Below are 20,500 nucleotides of genomic sequence, written 5' to 3'. Positions count from 1 at the left end.
CATGGCTTAAAATCTACATCTTCCTGTTGAAAAGACAAAAATGTCGACATCAAAATTTTAATTCTCTCAACAGAGACAATCCTTTTATAGTTCACACAAGTGCCCAAATGAGAAACACCATGGGAGTAAAATCATACACCATGGGTGTGATACAATACAATACCATGACTACCACAATGCACCATGGAATTACCACAATGCACCATGGGACTACCACAATGCACAATGGGAGTACCACAATGCACCATGGGAGTACCACAATGCACCATGGGAGTACCACAGTGCACCATGGGAGTACCACAATGCACAATGAAAGTATTATATTACTCACAGACCCATGTGTATTGTACACAGCAGAGAAGGGGTTATCTATTAAAGTAATGTCTTTGTGTCTTACATGCACAGAATTACATTATTGCTATCTACTGCTATATTTTTTGTTAATTTTGTAGAAGTAAAAATGTGACTAGGGTGCTTTGGTAAGAAATCACAGGAAGTTAGTATCTAGATCCCAAGATGTTTTGACAGGGAGTCACAGATACTCATTGTTGCCAAGACAACCGTCAAGTTATACCACACTGCGTACATTGCTGGAGATGTGAAGTACATGCCTAGTAAATCCCAATACATGCAACACAATATTGCCACTATCAATTGATATTTAAATTTGCTCAAAATATTATGGACATGATTATTATGTAAACATTGCAAAAAACAAAACAAAAAACACACACATGATTATTCCCTAGCAGTACAAGGAGCACTTTTAGTTTTAAGACATCAAATAATTATGTACTCTGTCTGACCCCTGATTCCATAGAAACAAAATGGTCATGATGTCACCAGGTAATTTGCATATTCATGAGCCTATCACTCAATAAATGTTCTTTATTTCACCATCCTCTCACAGGTGTCCATTGTTCTATGATAGTATCATTGGAATGTACGTAATAGACTGGATGCAGTGCAGCAGTACCGCAGGCCTATAATCAAACACAATAAAAATGTGTCAAACAGCATTGTTGAGTGATTTACCATTAGTTCAGATGGTGAGGTTTACTCCATATTTCAAAATTCATCATTGTGTCCCCTAACTCATTAGAGAACCAACTTCATTGTGTCTTCCTAACTTATCAGGTAACCTACTTCATTGTGACTTTTGGCTGTTATACTTGAATCGTAATGTAGTATGTTTACTTACATGGTAAGGATAAATTCTTAAAATGGTTCCAATAGGATATCTAGCTTGATCTAAAGTACCACGGTCATCTTCCACTATGCTGACTTCTTGAGACATAGAAATAATTCTGGAAATCAATCAAAATTATTAGTGTTAGTGAAGTAATGTAAAATTATTATGTATTAATGGCATAATACACGGAATGTTGGCAGTCTTACATAGAATTACATAATGTCCTCCCAGTGCGATCTCTGAAAACTGCTAGTAAAATGTCATATTCTCAAAAAAAAACAGATTGACAGTGAATTTACGAAATCTGCATACTGCACATTGTAAACAGATGCTTTACTACACAAAATGAAATTGCATGTATATATATTGCTAAAACCAATAAAACTAATAAAAATGTTCTTTTTCTAAAGATACAATTAAATTTTACTGTTGACCAATACTAAAATGATTATATAATTATAGACAGATTTCGAAATACTAAAATATGCACACATGTCAAGTAGCATTCCTACTTTCAGACAGGGATCGATGCCTGTTATAGTACATGACATACTTGAGATGGGGGTGTCCTAGTACTGTTCCATGTCCATGTTCTGCACCATGTAGATTCAATCCAGTCCATCCACAATCTATCAGCATTTGTTTTCTACTAGGGTAGTGAGCAATCACTCTCGTTAGCACTTGGACGGCGATGTCATATGCTTTACAAGATCCAAGTGACTGCTGCTCCACGTCTGCAAAAGAAATAAGCGTTATTTCAAGACATCGCAATTGATACACAACTATACACCGTACTCACCTGTGTTAGCAGCCATCAGGGGTCAAGCACCCATGAAACCCAATCACTCTTTCCAAAATACCAAACTAGTCAAGAAAAGTTGTCATTAGACATGTCTTTTTTGATGTTTTAAACCATATTCTGACATCATACTTAATTTTGTGGTTGAAATTAATGTTACCAGATCACAACATCAGTAATTAACTTATGTTTTGCAGTTAAAACATGTCATTGACAATAGAATTCCTAGGAAATGGAATCAGTATGACACAGCACTCTGATTGGATGATTACATACTTAATAACAACAACTTAATAATAACATACATACATACAAAGAGCATCAGTATGACACAGCACTCTGATTGGATGATTACATACTTAATAACAACAACTTAATAATAACATACATACATACAAAGAGCATCAGTATGACACAGCACTCTGATTGGATGATTACATACTTAATAACAACAACTTAATAATAACATACATACATACAAAGAGCATCAGTATGACACAGCACTCTGATTGGATGATTACATACTTAATAACAACAACTTAATAATAACATATATACAAAGAGCATTGTTGTAGGTCAAATCATTCAATAAAACAACATTGCAAAAATTACATCACATTAAGACTTTGAGTACGTTACATACAAAACCACAGAACAACAAAAAATAATAACACGCTTGACTGTAACTGTTTTTCCCAATGTTCTAGGAAGTTTTACATTATAAATTCTGATGGGTTGTAAATAATATCGTAATAAAAGTGCATATTCATGTTAGTTGTTTATTATCAAAATGTGGATCAATGTTGACGCAACTCGATCATTTCTTGAAACAACTGAGTCAGAAATTTTGAATCAGAAACAAATGCACATTAATAAGCCTGACACATAATAACACTTACATAAAGTAAATTGTCAAGTTTGAGTGCAATCAGTCAAGGCATGTCAGAGATAATGACACTGCAACTGCATTTGTAAAAACAAAATGGCCACCAGCCAGCCAGCCATTTTTAATCAAACCTGATAAAACATAAATCTATGTACACATAGGTAACCATATGAATTAGTTTTATAGTAATCACTTGATTAGAATGTAGAAAAAAATATGGAATTTTATCAAAATGAAAAACATTTTAAAAGAATTCATAAGTAGGTGTAATGTAGTAGTGCGTATTATGTACAGCAAAACAGAAACAAAAGGGCTCAAGGTATTCATGCTGTTATAAACTTAAAGTAGAATGATCTGAAACTTTTATTCACAAAATCAACACTAATGTTAATTTATTTATCAAGAACTTCAACAAGATTTCCCAATCAACCTGTAGATTAGTTAAATTGCTAGAAATCATGACTGCACATCGCTCCCCATTTTTTTGAATGGTTTAGCCCAAATTAATACCAGCACTGTCACTTCAATACGACAAAACAAGCAAACATGTTAAAAACTGAACATATTGAACAAAAAGATACAGGACGCCCTTTATTGGTAAATTTTAAATAAAAAAGTAAAAAATTATGATTTATGCTAGCATGGACTTTGATCTTTTGATCACTAATCAATAGACATTATATACACTTTTAAAAAAACTTTCAACAAAATTACAATTTTAAACAATTCAACTCCAAATTTGAAAAACAGCAAAAACCAAAGTATATTATTAAGCTGCAAGCCATCTTGCTAGTTGACTGTCTGAATTTTTCTAGAAATGTTTGTAATATTAGATTTAATGTACATTCACCATGATATGATGTTACCCCTTACCATAAAAAATGTAGTTCCCAGGGTGCCATTCTGTGACTTCATCTTTCATGCTTGGTACAGGCTGACTGCATGTTGGAGTGGAGCCGAGTGCAATGTGTGGAAAATTTACTTTATGTCTCTTCATTTTTCTAGTAAGAAGAGAAAATAAACAAACAAAATAACAAACGATAATCATGACAAAATAAATATACAATAAATTAACATTAATGACAACACAATTTAAATCAGGGAAAGAAGATAACATAAACAAATAAATAAATAAATGAATAAATAAATCGACAAATAATGAGAAAAAATAACTAAGCAGTGAGTGATCTATAACGTGCATTTAACATTGTCAGTTACCATGGCGATACCAACTGTTTCCTATTTTCAGTCCAATTATAACAAATGTTGATGGATTGTTTTGCAGACTGGTATCGCCATAATAGAAACATCAAAGCTACATAAAGACATAAAGTATGTAAAGCTTGCTCCAGTATTTTGTACATATATAAAAATAGAAAATTATAGATTTACGCAAACAATGTGCAATTGACGAATGTCAAAGCTAAAAGCAATTCCAAAGATTTCAGCTCAATTATTGAATAAACGTTATAAGTTGACAAAAAAAATGTATTTAAGTCTAATTCTATCTAATCTTGATTCTACAAAGTGATTAAGGTTTCACAAATTTCTACAAATTACCCCAAAAAAGTATACAAAATTATCTACATTGGGAAAATCCTATTATGCTAGATTAAAAAAAATGTTTTAAGAATTAAAGATACTCATTTCTATGGTAACAAGTAAATAGTGCTAAGAAATAAGCACCAACTGCTAACATTAATCATTAACCCTTATATTCAAAAAATTAGATATATGGTAATGATGATTGAAATCTTATAGTGCAGTAAAATGTTTTTGTTTTTTGTCCTAATTTTGATCAAGACTTGATGCCAATAAGGTGTAATGTCTTTTTGATCCAAATTAAAAACAGGCAAAATGTTGATGAGAAAAAAATTGTATGACTCGAAAAAAAAAAACATAAGCCAATTTTTTTCTAAGCATTGCATGATGGTTATTTTTAATCAGTAATGGGGAATTGCAACTTATATATGTACAGCATTAATGGTCAAATTGAAAAAAACAAAACAACAAAACAAAACAAAACTATTAACTGTACTTTTATAGCAATTTCTATTCTAGCTAGGCATAATGAGATGAACAGCGCCACCTAGAGACGATAGTCAACACCTAAATGAATCTACGTAACATCACAGCCTAATGTGCAAACGCATCACAGACAGACAGAAAACTACACAGGACTATAATAGTCAGAACACAGTACAGAATACTATAACAGATTCCAGTTCAATAATGTTGCAGCTAAAAATGTTGCACATACTTGTACATATCGATGATGAAAATAACATGTTTCACATAATGTAAAACACTTTTAAAACGTTACATGTCATTTTACCAAATTTGGCTTAAATGCATGAATATACAGTATCTTAATTTACAGTAGCTAAAGTGCCATCAATTTTATTGTGAGAATATGCTTTCTTTTAAATTAGCTACATCTTTGAATTAGCACAAGTAAAAATTGCTAAATTAGCTAAAATAACATATACCAGCTAAATACATGTTTTACGGTAATTATATTGCAAATGGATTTGCTGCTTTTAAGAATATACAGCAACAAAATTGGAATCAAAGATTGCATGTTACCGGTATAATACTGTCAATATTAAAAATAAATTTCCCTAATATCATTCATTTATTTTCCTTAATTCAAATGAATTAAAACAAATATTTGACTTATTATCCATGAGAAAAAGTCTTTACTCAAACAAAACACTTGTTTCAAATTAAAAATAGTCATAAAAAGGAGAACAATTATGTTGTTAGATAATATTTTTAAGTTTTGTATTGAAGTCTTTTGGTGTGGAGTGCATGTTTTCTGTTTCTTTGTTACGTTTCAGACTAATTATGTCCAAACTAATGTCGGAAAATACATTGTATTTTAGATAAAAGTTGTTTATCATAATTATTTGGTATGGGCACATTTTTAGAATTTGTACATGAAAATATATGTAATTATTTGGTTGTGAAAACGATTATAAAACTAGATGTTGAAGGACATTTGAGAGGGAGGGGGGGCAAACCTATTTCTATTTTTTTGGCCAAAATGTTGTAATATTTTTCAAGAGCAGGTTGTATACAATTAACCAATATTATTTCCAATGGTTAATTCAGTAGACAGTTTGGAGTTATTATCTTGATAACTGTGCTACATTTAAATACTTTCCAGGAAATGATCAGCTTTTATTTATAGCAATTATTATATTATTCATAACAGACATGATATTTAAGTATACTTTGGGGCATAATAATAGTTTTATAATGAAATATAGTTAGAATGATTGTATATACACTTTTCAATATTCAGTCAAAAATTGGCATATGTTCAGTCTAATTAGTGTATGTTCAGTCTAATTAGCATATGTTCAGTCTAATTAGTGTATGTTCAGTCTAATTAGTGTATGTTCAATCTAATTAGCATATGTTCAGTCTAATTAGCATATGTTCAGTCTAATTAGTGTATGTTCAGTCTAATTAGTGTATGTTCAATCTAATTAGCATATGTTCAGTCTAATTAGCATATGTTCAGTCTAATTAGCATATGTTCAGTCTAATTAGTGTATGTTCAGTCTAATTAGTGTATGTTCAATCTAATTAGCATATGTTCAGTCTAATTAGTGTATGTTCAGTCTAATTAGTGTATGTTCAGTCTAATTAGCATATGTTCAGTCTAATTAGCATATGTTCAGTCTAATTAGTGTATGTTCAGTCTAATTAGCATATGTTTAGTCTAATTAGCATATGTTCAGTCTAATTAGCATATGTTTAGTCTAATTAGCATATGTTCAGTCTAAGTAGCATGTTTAGTCTAATTAGCATATGTTTAGTCTAATTAGCATATGTTCAGTCTAATTAGCATATGTTTAGTCTAATTAGCATGTTTAGTCTAATTAGCATAATTCTAACCTAATTTGCATAACTTCTGCCTGATTATCCTAACAAAGGTCTCACAATTTTAAAATTTTGTTCACATCATCTGAAACTGTTTCCATGGCAACATTCTTAAACTGGAAGCCTGTCATTTTGAGAGCAAGTCAAACACACCTTACTGCATAGTAGTACCTCAGTTTTTGAGCAAAATCCTTGGCTTTCTTTGCTGAATCGTCTGCCACTATTGCAACCTCTTCGACTGACGCGCAGTTGTAGGCATTGCCGCAGTGAATGTACAGGCCACAAAAAAAGATGTTCGCTTTGGACATGAGAGACACAGCCAACCCCACACCGTTATATTCAGACGGATCTACACCAGCTGAAAAAAAACAATATATTATTTAGAAAACAGTTTCAGTAATTTTTTCTCAGAACCAAAACAAGTATCTATGACAACAAAGGTTTATAAATAGATATTATGCAATTGTGTGATAGGTGATGGAAGTCAGAGTGATTTGAAGAATAGAACACAAATTTGAGTCGATATAATATCTCACAAAAAAACATACATTTTAGGTGTCAAAGATCAGTGCACTCTAAAAAGACTGATTTTGTTGAAAATCATGATTTAAAATGTAATCTCAAAAATTAAGTTGAATCAGTTTGTTGACTGCTGGAGAGGTCGACCTTCCAGAAAAAATAAAATTGTATGTGACTGCGTGTATAGGTGACTTGAGACATAAACCCATGATTTTTTTCATTTTTACACTTATTTTCTTCAATTTAATTTTACCAAATTACAAATGAGTAAGATGCTTTTTTAAAAAAAAAATCACTATATCAATGTACGATTTTCTGTTGCATCAAGGAAGTACCAGTGAATTGACACAACTAGTTGTGTCAAAGCAAATGTGTTTGTGCCAGTAGCATGCTATCGGCATAGTAATCCCACTGGTGCACATGGTGTGTGTGAAAGAATAAAACTACTTGGTGTTTGTGAAAATTTTAATATAATAAAAATAATAAAAAAATAGTTGATATACCAGCATGCAAACCAAATTTATTAATGGAAGGCAATTACGCATGTATGTAATTTGCTATGTATATAATTAATTTCTAATGACTTGAATCAAAATGTGAAGAGGCCAAGGAGTACAGGTCTCACCAGCTAGCAGGAAGGCTGATATGAAGAATGGAACCAATCCCATGTAAGTTCACTAGGATCTTAGCATGTAATGTACACTCATGGGAGTAGTAGATGATGAGACTGACTGATATAGGAAGCCATTTTCATAAACATAAGGCATGTTTGGTTTATTGCTTTGGGATTCCACTCTCACTGATGTCAATTCAACATAATAAAAACTGTACCATAGAGAACCAAATTACAAGTATTTGTGACTAGTTCAAATGAAAATTGTCAGAATAGCATTCAATTATTATTAATTATTAACGTGATATCGAGTAAGGTCTCTGAAGTTCATCACAAAGTTAAATTAAACTTAATATTTAATAACAGCAATTTTTAATAATTAATTTGCCTCATGCTTTCTTTTCCCAAACGTCTTTCAGAATATATCCAGGAGTGGTTCAATACCCTTGGCAATAATCAATTAACATTTTGAACTTAGTTATCAATGTTTTGCAGCTTAAATAGCATTTTAAAATGTGGTTTTTGATTGGTGAGTATCCATGTGATTTCTGTGATCTTTGTGACCTATATAACCACATACAGCATCAATACAAATGCAGTTATTTTACTCTGAGACTTGTGCGATTATGGGAAATTCCTTGCGTAATACAATAAACTACTAAATGAAAAGAACCGTATTTGCTTTATTAGTAATGCATATAAAGTTATTTCTATGGTCAAAATAAGTAATATTTAATGATTTTTTATTACAAATGCAATTTTTGGTTTATACATTTGTATGCGTTTCTATTTGAGGTATAACACAGTACTTCACTTTTAATATTTTCAGTTTCCATGGTTACAACCATATATATACCAGTCTTTTGTTTCTAGAAAGTTTGCTCTGTATTATTTATAAGTTTTAAACAAATTGTTACAAAATAATATCTATTATTATACATCTGTCGCTGTAACGCCATAAGTTAAAGTGTGCCGTAATTTTGCGGTATTTTATGGGGTATTTTTATCCTACCATATTAAGAAATGCGAATTCCAAATATGGAGCGATTACGCGCATAAACGCCCCCTAATAATAAAAACAAACATGGCAGCCCCCAGAGTTTGGCCGAACCCCATACAAAGAAGTTCACTTGATTTGTTCTGATAAAACCTTTTATATTTCGGTACCCCCATGATGTATCCTTGGGAGGTAAAGATGTATAATAATAAGGTTATTATGAGGATACCTCAAAGTATGCACTCAGACAGTACACGGTCACAGTGCATACTTTCCGGTATCCTCATAATATATAGATAATACTAGATTTTTGTTTACGCATAATTAGTTCAGCACCAAACTTTAATCTTGGTAAGGTCTGAGATTAAACATCACATGTACTATGTGTTATACAAAACAAGCCATGCATCGCACAGTCCCTTTTAGTTATCAAATTTAAGACATAAAGTTTTGTTTATAGTAATATAGCTGGAATATAAACATGTCAGGAATATGATGATTGTTTAACATTTAAATGATTGACATTTGTATCTGATCGTCAAACGAGTATTGAGAGATATTGCTCTGGAACAGCATTAATTAAAACAAAATCAGCCATTATGAATATATGTATAATGAATATATGAAATTTGAATATAGTCGGTCAAAGCATGTCAGAGATATGGCTCTAAAAGCCATTCATTAAAACAAAATGGCCACGAGTCAGCCATTCAGAATCCGATCTAAAAAATAAAACAAGTTTTTTAGCACAAAAATAGCCACCATTAGGCCACTTTGAAATGGATCGTCAAACCAATATATGCGTATATCTGTGACATGATGTATAATGAATATTAAAAATTTGAACATAATCAGTCAAAACAAGTCAGACATATGGGTTTGGAAACCCATTCATTAAAATAAAATGGCCACCGGACAGCCATTTTGAGTCTGATCTGAAAAATGAAATGACGTGCATCAGGAACCCGTAATGTCTAATGTATGTACCAAGTTTGAACGAAATCCATTCATAAATGCCAGAAATGCTTGATATTTGATGATTTTTTAGCACAAAAATGACAACCATTCGGCCATTTTGAATAGGATCGTCAAACCAATATATCTGTCTATCTATGACATGATGTATATTGAATATTTAAAATTTGAACATAATCAGTCAAAACAAATTGGAAATATGGGTCTAGAAGCCCATTCATTAAAACAAAATGGCCGCCAGTCGGCCATTTTGAATGTTATCTGAAAAACAAAATTATTTGCATCAAGGTCGCATAATGTCTAATGTATATATCAAGTTTGAACAAAATCCATCTGTAAACAGCCGAGAAATGCTTGATTTTTAGGATTTTTTAGCACAAAAATGGCCGCCATTCGGCCATCTTGAATCAGATCGTAAAACAAAATGATGTTCATCAAGATCCTATAATGTCCAACGTATATACAAGGTTTGAACAAAATCCATCTGTAAACAGCCGGGAAATGCTTGATTTTGATGATTTTTAGTACAAAAATGGCCGCCATTCGGACATCTTGAATCAGATCGTGAAACAAATTGACGTGCATATGTATGATATCATGTATGATGTATGTGTGAAGTTTGATTGTGATTGGTCCAGGCATTTCTAAGATACAGGTCCGGACGCACGCACAGACGCACACACGCACACACGCACGCACGCACGGACACACGGAGGTCAAAACATAAGTCCCCGTTTTCGGACTTCGTCGACTAATAAAGTCTTCATCACATTAAGTAATTAATTCCTCTACATTCGAAAATTATGGGTTGAATTTAACATCATATTTACATTGTAAATTAATTTCGAGTGAGGCTGAACATTTATAACCCCCAAACAGACGATTATCACCAAAAGTGAAATTACGTGCACAAGTGTTCTGAAAATTGAGTAGTTCAGTCAATGAAGTGCGCCCTCATCTGTCTACGACATTTGTTAATGTATTTATTGCTAATTGTAATTTTTAGCATTTTTATGAACTTTGCTTTAAATTATTTTAATGAAGCGGGGGAGTCGTCACCTGTGCATGCGTCAGATTGCTATAAGGTGTCTTGTTTATGAACAAGCGTCTACCGATGAGCCTTTGCATTTTTAGCGAGTGTTGTTATCGTCGCTTGGGAATCAATTCCCGCGCATGCGTAGGTGACAACTTTTAATTTTTTTATTATTTCATACTTTGTGTGGCGAATATCAATAAACAAACAAACCCACCCTCACTATTTTGATATTTGAACAATTTCACTGGGTTTTAAGTTAATAAACTTTGCAGAGAAACAATGAGTTCTACATGTTCATTGAATTTAATTTCAATTTTGCGAAATGTGCTTATCAGCAAAAATAGCATAATTATAAACCAGTGAATAATTAACAATGTAACCTCTTACTGAATTCACATACCCAGTTCTACAGAAATATTGCTGGCATTCACACAAGAACTAGCTTATTCCATTTCATGCATAGGGGTGGAAAGTTATAAATGAGGGTATATACTTACATCTATGATAGCCACAGTCTACATCCATGAATACCGACCATTTTTTATCGTCTTTTAAAACTCTATCACGTAACAACTCCACAATATAGTAGCTGTCTAGTAAGATATGAAAGCTATTGATGGTTTCTGCAAACTTTGCACATACTTCAATCTTAGCTCTGTCTAAATAACCGGTATACAGAATATCATCATAACCAACATCTGAATAGAATTTCACTTCAGCCAAGGTAGATACAGCGATGCAGCGTCTGCGACCACCTGTCATCAGATCTGCTCCTTCACTGGAGAAAAAAAAATTAATATTATATATATTTCAGTAAAAATAATAATTTTCTTTACCTATATGCTAATTAGCTAATTAATATGCATGAACATGTACTGAAACCTATATCAGATGCAAGAAAAAATACATATGCATATTAATTAGTATATACCGGTACACAATAAATGATGTGTGAGTGTAAATTTTTTTTATCAATGATAATATTTATAATCAACATTAACCGAGAAAATCAAATTTACAAATTTGAGCAAAATAACTAGAAAATTTAGTACACAATTTATTTATTCTAATATTTTGTACTAAATTTATTCTATTCAACAAAAATGAATATGCACATAATGAATACGTGTTATTATATTTGAAATTATTGATTTTCAGGTAAGTTTTACAAAATTTGTATATAAATATTAAATAAACTTTTTCTTTACTGAAAACTGAAAACTTTAAATTTGTTATTTTTGAGTGCAAAAAATGTAATAATTGTAATTAGTTGTATTGGGAAATTATATTTCAGTAGTTTGGTCCAATGTAGAATCAGTTTATTGGGACCTGCATGAACATTCACAGTGCCAACGTACACGTCAATACCAAACCAATTTATCCACAAGCATTATAATTAAACAGAGTGCTGTTGTTTCAATCATTTTCTGATAACATATCACAATTACTTTACACAGATTTATGATTTATTCATTACTTCATTTATTTTAACAAACTTAATTCCAAGATAGCCTTAGAGATACACAACAGATAAAACCAAGCTGTTTCAATATCATTATACATGTACATACTACAGATAACCATCTACAGTTCATTAATCAGTGCTAAACAAATCTAAAGTCAATGTGATACAAGAATGTGCCTGATTGGCTACCCAACCTTAATACCTCACAGTCTGACCAATCAGAGAGCAGCTTGTTTGTTGACTGTTTTTGTTCCACATATCAATTTCTGCCTTGTATATTATGCTTTGAGTCAACTGCAAACCTAGAGTTTCATTTCAAATCCAAGTTTGACTTTGTGATATTTGTCACAAATAATATGTTACACTATCTTCAGGCATTCAAGCCATTATGATATTCATTCAGTGGTGTAGGGTGATTTCAAGGTTGTGTTGCCATATAGTTTTTGTGGTGTATATAAGAATAGATTTGCACCAATGTGACTTGCTTGTTTCCAAAAATAAACGTTTTGTTTTATCTTACTTCATTATTTGGTGTTTGTTTCATAGATATGCATGTAAAATGGCGAGCCCAACTGACCTTTGACCTTGTGGTATATAATGCCACCTCACAACAGACACCTCATAACAGCCACAATACAAGACAACCACTCATAATAGCCACCATATAAGACAGCCAAGACATACTTTGTGACAAACATGTACCATACAGACACAAAACAAGACAGCCATCACATGACATCCACCACATGACAACCACCACATGACAACCAGCATACAAGACAGCCACCACATGACAACCACCATACAAGACAGTCACATATTGACAACCACCATACAAGACAGCCACCACATGACAACCACCACATGACAACAAGCATACAAGAAAGCCACCACATGACAACAAGCATACAAGAAAGCCACCACATGACAACCAGCATATAAGACAAACACCACACAAGACAGTCACTACATGACAACCATCACATGGCAACCAGCACACAAGACAGCCACCACATGACAACCAGCATACAAGACAGCCACCACATAACAACCAGCATACAAGACAGCCACCTATTGACAACCAGCATACAAGACAGCCACCATACAAGACATCAACCACTTAACTACCACAGGGCAACCAGCATACAAGACAGCCACCACATGACAGCCACCATACAAGACAACAACCACATAACCACCACATGACAACCACCATACAAGACAACCACCACACAAGACAGTCGCCTATTGACAACCAGCATACAAGACAGCCACCACATGACAACCACCATACAAGACAGCCACCACATGACAACCACCATACAAGACAGCCACCACATGACAACCACCACATGACAACCACCATACAAGACAGCCACAACATGACAACCAGCATACAAGACAGCCACCACATGACAACCAGCATACAAGACAACCACAACATGACAACCACCACATGACAACCACCACACAAGACAGCCACAACATGACAACCACCATACAATACAGCAACCTCATGACAACCACCATACAACAGAGTCACCAGCATACAAGACAGCCACCACATGGCAACTGCCACATGAAAACAAGCATACAAGAAAGCCACCACATGACAACAAGTATACAAGAAAGCCACCACATGACAACCAGCATACACGAAAGCCACCACATGGCAACCAGCACACAAGACAGCCAGCACATGACAACCAGCATACAAGACAGCGACCACATAACAACCAGCATACAAGACAGCCACCACATAACAACCAGCATACAGGACAGCCACCATACAAGACAGCAACCACATAACTACCACAGGACAACCAGCATACAAGACATCCACCACATGACAACCAGCATACAAGACAGCCACCACACAACAACCACCATACAAGACAGCCACCACACGACAACACCATACAACAGAGTCACCAGCATACAAGACAGCCACCACATGACAACTGCCACATGAAAACAAGCATACAAGAAAGCCACCACATGACAACCAGCATACAAGAAAGCCACCACATGACAACCAGCACACAAGACAGACACCACACAAGACAGTCATCTATTGACAACCACCACATGGAAACCAGCACACAAGACAGTCACCACATGACAACCACCATACAAGACAGCCACCACATGACAACCACCATACAAGACAGCAACCACATGACAACCAACATACAAGACAGCCACAACATGACAACCACCATACAAGACAGCAACCTCATGACAACCACCATACAACAGAGTCACCAGCATACAAGACAGCCACCACATGACAACTGCCACATGAAAACAAGCATACAAGAAAGCCACCACATGACAACCAGCATACAAGAAAGCCACCACATGACAACCAGCACACAAGACAGACACCACACAAGACAGTCACCTATTGACAACCACCACATGGCAACCAGCACACAAGACAGCCAACACATAACAACCAGCATACAGGACAGCCACCATACAAGACAACAACCACATAACTACCACAGGACAACCAGCATACAAGACATCCACCACATGACAACCAGCACACAAGACAGCCACCACACAACAACCACCATACAAGACAGCCACCACACGACAACACCATACAAGACAGTCACCACATGACAACCACCATACAAGACAGCCACCACATAAGACAGTCGCCTATTGACAACCACCATACAATACAGCCACCATACAAGACAGCAACCACATGACAACCACCATACAAGACAGCCACCACATGACAACCACCATACAAGACAGCCACCATACAAGACAGCAACCACATGACAACCACCATACAAGACAGCCACCACATGACAACCAGCATACAAGACAACCACCACAGGACAACCAGCATACAAGACAGCCTACACATGACAACACCATACAAGACAGTCACCACATGACAACACCATACAAGACAGTCACCACATGACAACCACCATACAAGACAGCCACCACATGACAACCAGCATACAAGACAGCCACCACATGACAACCAGCATACAAGACAGCCACCACATGACAACCACTATACAAGACAGCCACCACACAAGACAGTCGCCTATTGACAACCAGCATACAATACAGCCACCATACAAGACAGCAACCACATGACAACCAGCATACAAGACAGCCACCACATGACAACCAGCATACAAGACAGCCACCACAAGACAGCCACCACAAGACAGCCACCACATGACAATCACTATTGGTAAACTTTAAAAAACAAATCAATTAAACCCATTATGTGCAGGTGTTTGACAACCTCTATTTTAGATAGGTGTCAAGATTGGAAAATATTTGATAATTGCATTCTATTTTGGGGGAAATTGCGACTTATCTCAAGAACTGCCCTCTAAAGATGGCCTCAATTACCTCATAGAAATGATTGAAAATGTTTTATTGGAGGGAAGGATATGATGTCATAAAGTATAATTTTATAAAATTACTATCGTTACTATAATAATATCTGTAGTATAAGACGTGACAGAATTAATCTATATATGGTTACTAAGTCACAATTATTTACAAAATGCGACATTCATTGATTACTGCAAACAGTTAACAATATTTTATACTGAAATGCTCAACTTGATGATGGTTGCCATGGAAATGAGTGATTACAAAATTTATTGTGTATCTATTAAATAAACTCAGATTATTCAAGAATTTATGACCTTACTTTATTTCAGGTTGACTGTTACTAAGCAACATGTTCAGCTACCACACGTATGTCCTTCTATTGTACCATGCAGACAAAGTTCTTCTTCAATTGAAATAATCTTAAATAACAAGACGATATTTTGTAATCATATACTTCCATGATAACATATTTGAATCTTGATAAACAAGTCCTGGGGAAAACACATTTATAATTTTCACTGCGTTTAAATTTCACTGATTTACCATTTCAGGCATATTCAGTGGGTTTTAAATTCACGGTTTTATCATTTAGATAATGTGTTCTTTGCTAAAGTTTACATATTCGCTGGGTTTTAATTTAGTTCATTTTCCAGTCAGCAAATTAAGCAAAATTAAAACCAAGATTTTTTTAAAAGCACAATTTTATTGAAAACGTTTATTCAATAATTTAGTAGAAACTATCAACTAGTAATAATTGAGTTGACACCATCAACTAGTATTAATTTAGTAGACATCATCAACTATTAATAATTTAGTATAAACTATCAACTGGTAATAATTGAGTTGACACCATCAACTAGTAATAATTGAATAGACACCATCAACTAGTATTAATTGAGTAGACACCATCAACTAGTAATAATTTAGTATAAACTATCAATTAGTAATAATTGAGTAGACACCATCAACTAGTAATAATTTAGTAGACATCATCAACTACAGTGTAGTATTAATTTAATAGACACCATCAACTAGTAATAATGTAGTATAAACTATCAACTAGTATTAATTTAGTATAAACTATCAACTAGTAATAATTGAGTAAACATCAACTATTAATAAGTAAGTATAAACTATCAACTAGTAATAATTGAGTAAACATCAACTATTAATAATTTAGTATAAACTATCAACTAGTAATAATTGAGTAAACATCAACTATTAATAATTTAGTATAAACTATCAACTAGTAATAATTGAGAAGACACCATCAACTCAGAATAATTTATATAACTGACTGTTGTCATCTATGGCAAACGTGTCTTAATTTTCAACTATGTTTGGCTAGAATATATTAAATAATTTAATGTTGTTAATTACTCATGAACCTTGTTTAATAATTTATTGAGTTTACTGAGGTTTTTCTGAAATTATTCAGTTTGGAAAAGTTGTAGATTTTTTGTTGGTTTAGACACTGTACAAGTACAATCAATTGTAGAATGAATATATGAGATTTTAATCATCGTGAAATAGAACAAGTCTCAATGGATTTAGTTTAACATCAGTGATAACAATCTTGTCAATGTTGGAACAGATGGTTCAATTCAGTATACTGTCAAGTCTATATAATTGATGGAAAACATGACATTCTCTATCAACTGTTTTGGAAAAGGCTGTAGAATTGTTTGTTGTATATACTTAGTACATATCTAGACTTTTCATAATGTTTATGTTGAAAACATTTTATGGAATATTATTCCATTTCCTAAACCTGTTTAGTTTTTTTTCTTCAGGAATAATGTTTGGATTTCAACAGAGTATAATGGATTTGCCTGATAATAGAAATTTATCATGAATCAAAAAATAAGCACATATTTACAGCTCCCATGATCCTTTGCATTATTAATCCATTTAAATAACAAGTCTTATATTGTACAAAAATAAGTACACATTTACAGCTCCCATGATCCTTTGCATTAATCCATTTAAATAACAAATCTTATATAAGTACACATTTACAGCTCCCATAATCCTTTGCATTATTAATCCATTTAAATAACAAGTCTTATATAAGTACACATTTACAGCTTCCATGATCCTTTGCATTAATCCATTTAAATAACAAATCTTATATAAGTACACATTTACAGCTCCCATAATCCTTTGCATTATTAATCCATTTAAATAACAAGTCTTATATAAGTACACATTTACAGCTCCCATGATCCTTTGCATTAATCCATTTAAATAACAAATCTTATATAAGTACACATTTACAGCTCCCATAATCCTTTGCATTATTAATCCATTTAAATAACAAGTCTTATATAAGTACACATTTACAGCTCCCATGATCCTCTGCATTATTAATCCATTTTAATAACAAGTTGTATATAACTACACATTTACAGCTCCCATGATCCTTTGCATTATTAATCCATTTAAATAACAAGTCTTATATAAGTACACATTTACAGCTCCCATGATCCTTTGCATTATTAATCCATTAAAATAACAAGTCTTATATAAGTATACATTTACAGCTCCCATGATCCTTTGCGCCAATAATTTATTGTATCAATAAGTACACATTTACTCTTCCTAATATTATTGTGCAGTCATGTACAATAGTCTCATATATTACAATCTATCAAACAAATATAGATGTTAGAAACATCTCTCAAGGGAAATACTAAAACTCATCACAAGGGGAAGCAAGCATGAAAATGACACAGTGTCAATTGCAGACTATGTAACTATTTAAAAGCAATTTATGGTTTGAACAGGTTCGATTGAAGGACCCAGATGCAACATAAATGAACATTTAACAATATAATGAAGCTATGTGAACATGTTTGGAATATAGGGCTCATTAGCATATGTATATTGTATTTGAGTTAATGACCATAAAACATTAACAAATCCACCTAATGTAACTAAATCAACTTGGCCAAATTGCGAACTGAGGTGTTCTTATTTTTACAGGTTTCCAATTTCACACATACATGCAATGTACACAGGTAGGTTTTATAGGTTTCTAATTCACAACTAATGTACATAGGTAGGTTTTTATAGCTTTCTAATTTCACATAATGTACATAGGTTGGATTTTTAGAAGTTTTTAATTGACATATAATGTACAGTGGTTGGTTTTTATAGGTTTCTAATTTACACATAATGTACACAGGTAGGTTTTTATAGATTTTTAATTCGCACACACATAATGTACACAGGAAGGTTTTTGTAGGTTTCTAATTTACACATAATGTACACAGGTAGGTTTTATAGGTCTCTAATTCACAAATAATGTACATAGGTAGGTTTTTATAGATTTCTAATTTCACATAATGTACACAGATAGGTTTTTGTATGTTTCTAATGAACATATAATGTACACTGGCTGGTTTTTATAGGTTTCTTATTTACACATAATGTACACAGGTTGGTTTTTATAGGGTTCTCTCCACTTCATTATGGGCAAGCCCAAATTGTGTTGTCAGAAAAATGTTTAAGTCATTCAGATATTGAGTAACTTGGCCAAACATCAAATCAGGAAATTACTACTTCTCAAGTTACACTGATCAAAACATATTTTGGTGATTATCGATCTACATACAAACAAATTCATAATAAATGCTGCTTTCTTAATTTTAATACTCATATTTTTTTTTAACTTTACTGATATTTTCGACAATCAACCGTTTTTAAATTATTATGTTTTGCTTGTTGACTTTATTGCATAAATTTAGGAATAGAATAGAATAGAATAGAATAGAATAGAATAGAATAGAACAGAATAGAATAGAATAGAATAGAATAGAATAGAATAGAATAGAATAGAATAGAATAGAATAGAATAGAATAGAATAGAAGCTCCATTTTTTTTAAGTAAAATCAATTAAGAGGACACGGTTCAATGAAAATAATAAATTTAGAAGAAAGTGATGTGAAATTAATGTTTTAGTCATGCGGAAAATACTGCTTTACAGCGCAAGTACATTGTGACTTGATCCAGTGGTGACTTAATGACATCATAATATACCAACATTGTTCTACATTTATTGCCATGACAATTCTGATGTTGATATCTTGTGAATATCTTAACAGTTACATACCACCTCACATGCCAAGGACTTCAAACAAAATATTACTGACAATTTAACTTGAAATTAGCCGTGATCAAATACAGTCATAATATGTGTTACTTATGGTCAACTTGGATTGCAATGTTGATAACTACAGTACTGGTATCGTAAGATCACATACACCCAATCCTATTTAGTTATATTGTTTGTGTGGCTGTGTATTATACAGCAATTGTGAAGATGTTGGTCAGATTTACAACAATTATGCGATAACACGAAAGCATTGTCAAAATAGTATATTAAATATAATATTTTTTGTCACAAGCCCTAAACATAAACAAACTATCAGCCTCTTGGCTGAGATAAGGGCCGCTGTTAGCAATACACATTTCAATTGGAGGAATGAAATATCATCACGAATTTAACAAATCTAAGAGAGGTCTACCTGTAGTACCTTTATGTATAATATCAAAGCAATCAAACTTCCAATTCACAACAAGAAGTTGAAAATATCACTTTTTACTAAAAATGACAAAAATATTCATCGAAATTAGGGAATTGAAGATATCATTATGAAACAAGTCATTGTCAATGACACGTCCCCATTCCGTTCATATTTGAGTGACATATACATTCAAAGCAGATCATGACCGAAATGCAC

The 20,500-nt window shown here is 33.1% G+C and overlaps 1 protein-coding gene across 3 annotated transcripts in view; it reads right to left on the bottom strand.

Moving 5' to 3' along the window:
• Nucleotides 1-310: 310 nt before the first annotated feature.
• Nucleotides 311-20,500, bottom strand: part of LOC100378114 (D-serine dehydratase-like) — an 83,052-nt gene continuing 62,862 nt past the window's right edge. For 2 of the 3 annotated variants that reach the window (XM_085495599.1, XM_085495598.1), the window contains 6 exons: nucleotides 11,406-11,686; nucleotides 6,922-7,126; nucleotides 3,751-3,878; nucleotides 1,746-1,926; nucleotides 1,202-1,307; nucleotides 311-983 (listed from right to left, as the gene is read on the bottom strand). In XM_085495599.1, coding sequence (XP_085351725.1) covers nucleotides 894-983; nucleotides 1,202-1,307; nucleotides 1,746-1,926; nucleotides 3,751-3,878; nucleotides 6,922-7,126; nucleotides 11,406-11,686 — 991 coding nt within the window. In that variant the 3' untranslated portion in view covers nucleotides 311-893. The remainder of the gene's footprint in view (nucleotides 984-1,201; nucleotides 1,308-1,745; nucleotides 1,927-3,750; nucleotides 3,879-6,921; nucleotides 7,127-11,405; nucleotides 11,687-20,500) is intronic. The other variant, XM_085495601.1, reaches the window with a different exon arrangement.

The sequence above is a fragment of the Saccoglossus kowalevskii genome, chromosome 22, assembly GCF_978046115.1.
Source record: "Saccoglossus kowalevskii chromosome 22, keSacKowa6.1, whole genome shotgun sequence".
Classification (NCBI taxonomy): Eukaryota; Metazoa; Hemichordata; class Enteropneusta; family Harrimaniidae; genus Saccoglossus; species Saccoglossus kowalevskii.
The sequence above is the reverse complement of the archived record's forward strand: the minus strand, read 5'-3'. Positions and strand labels throughout refer to the sequence as shown.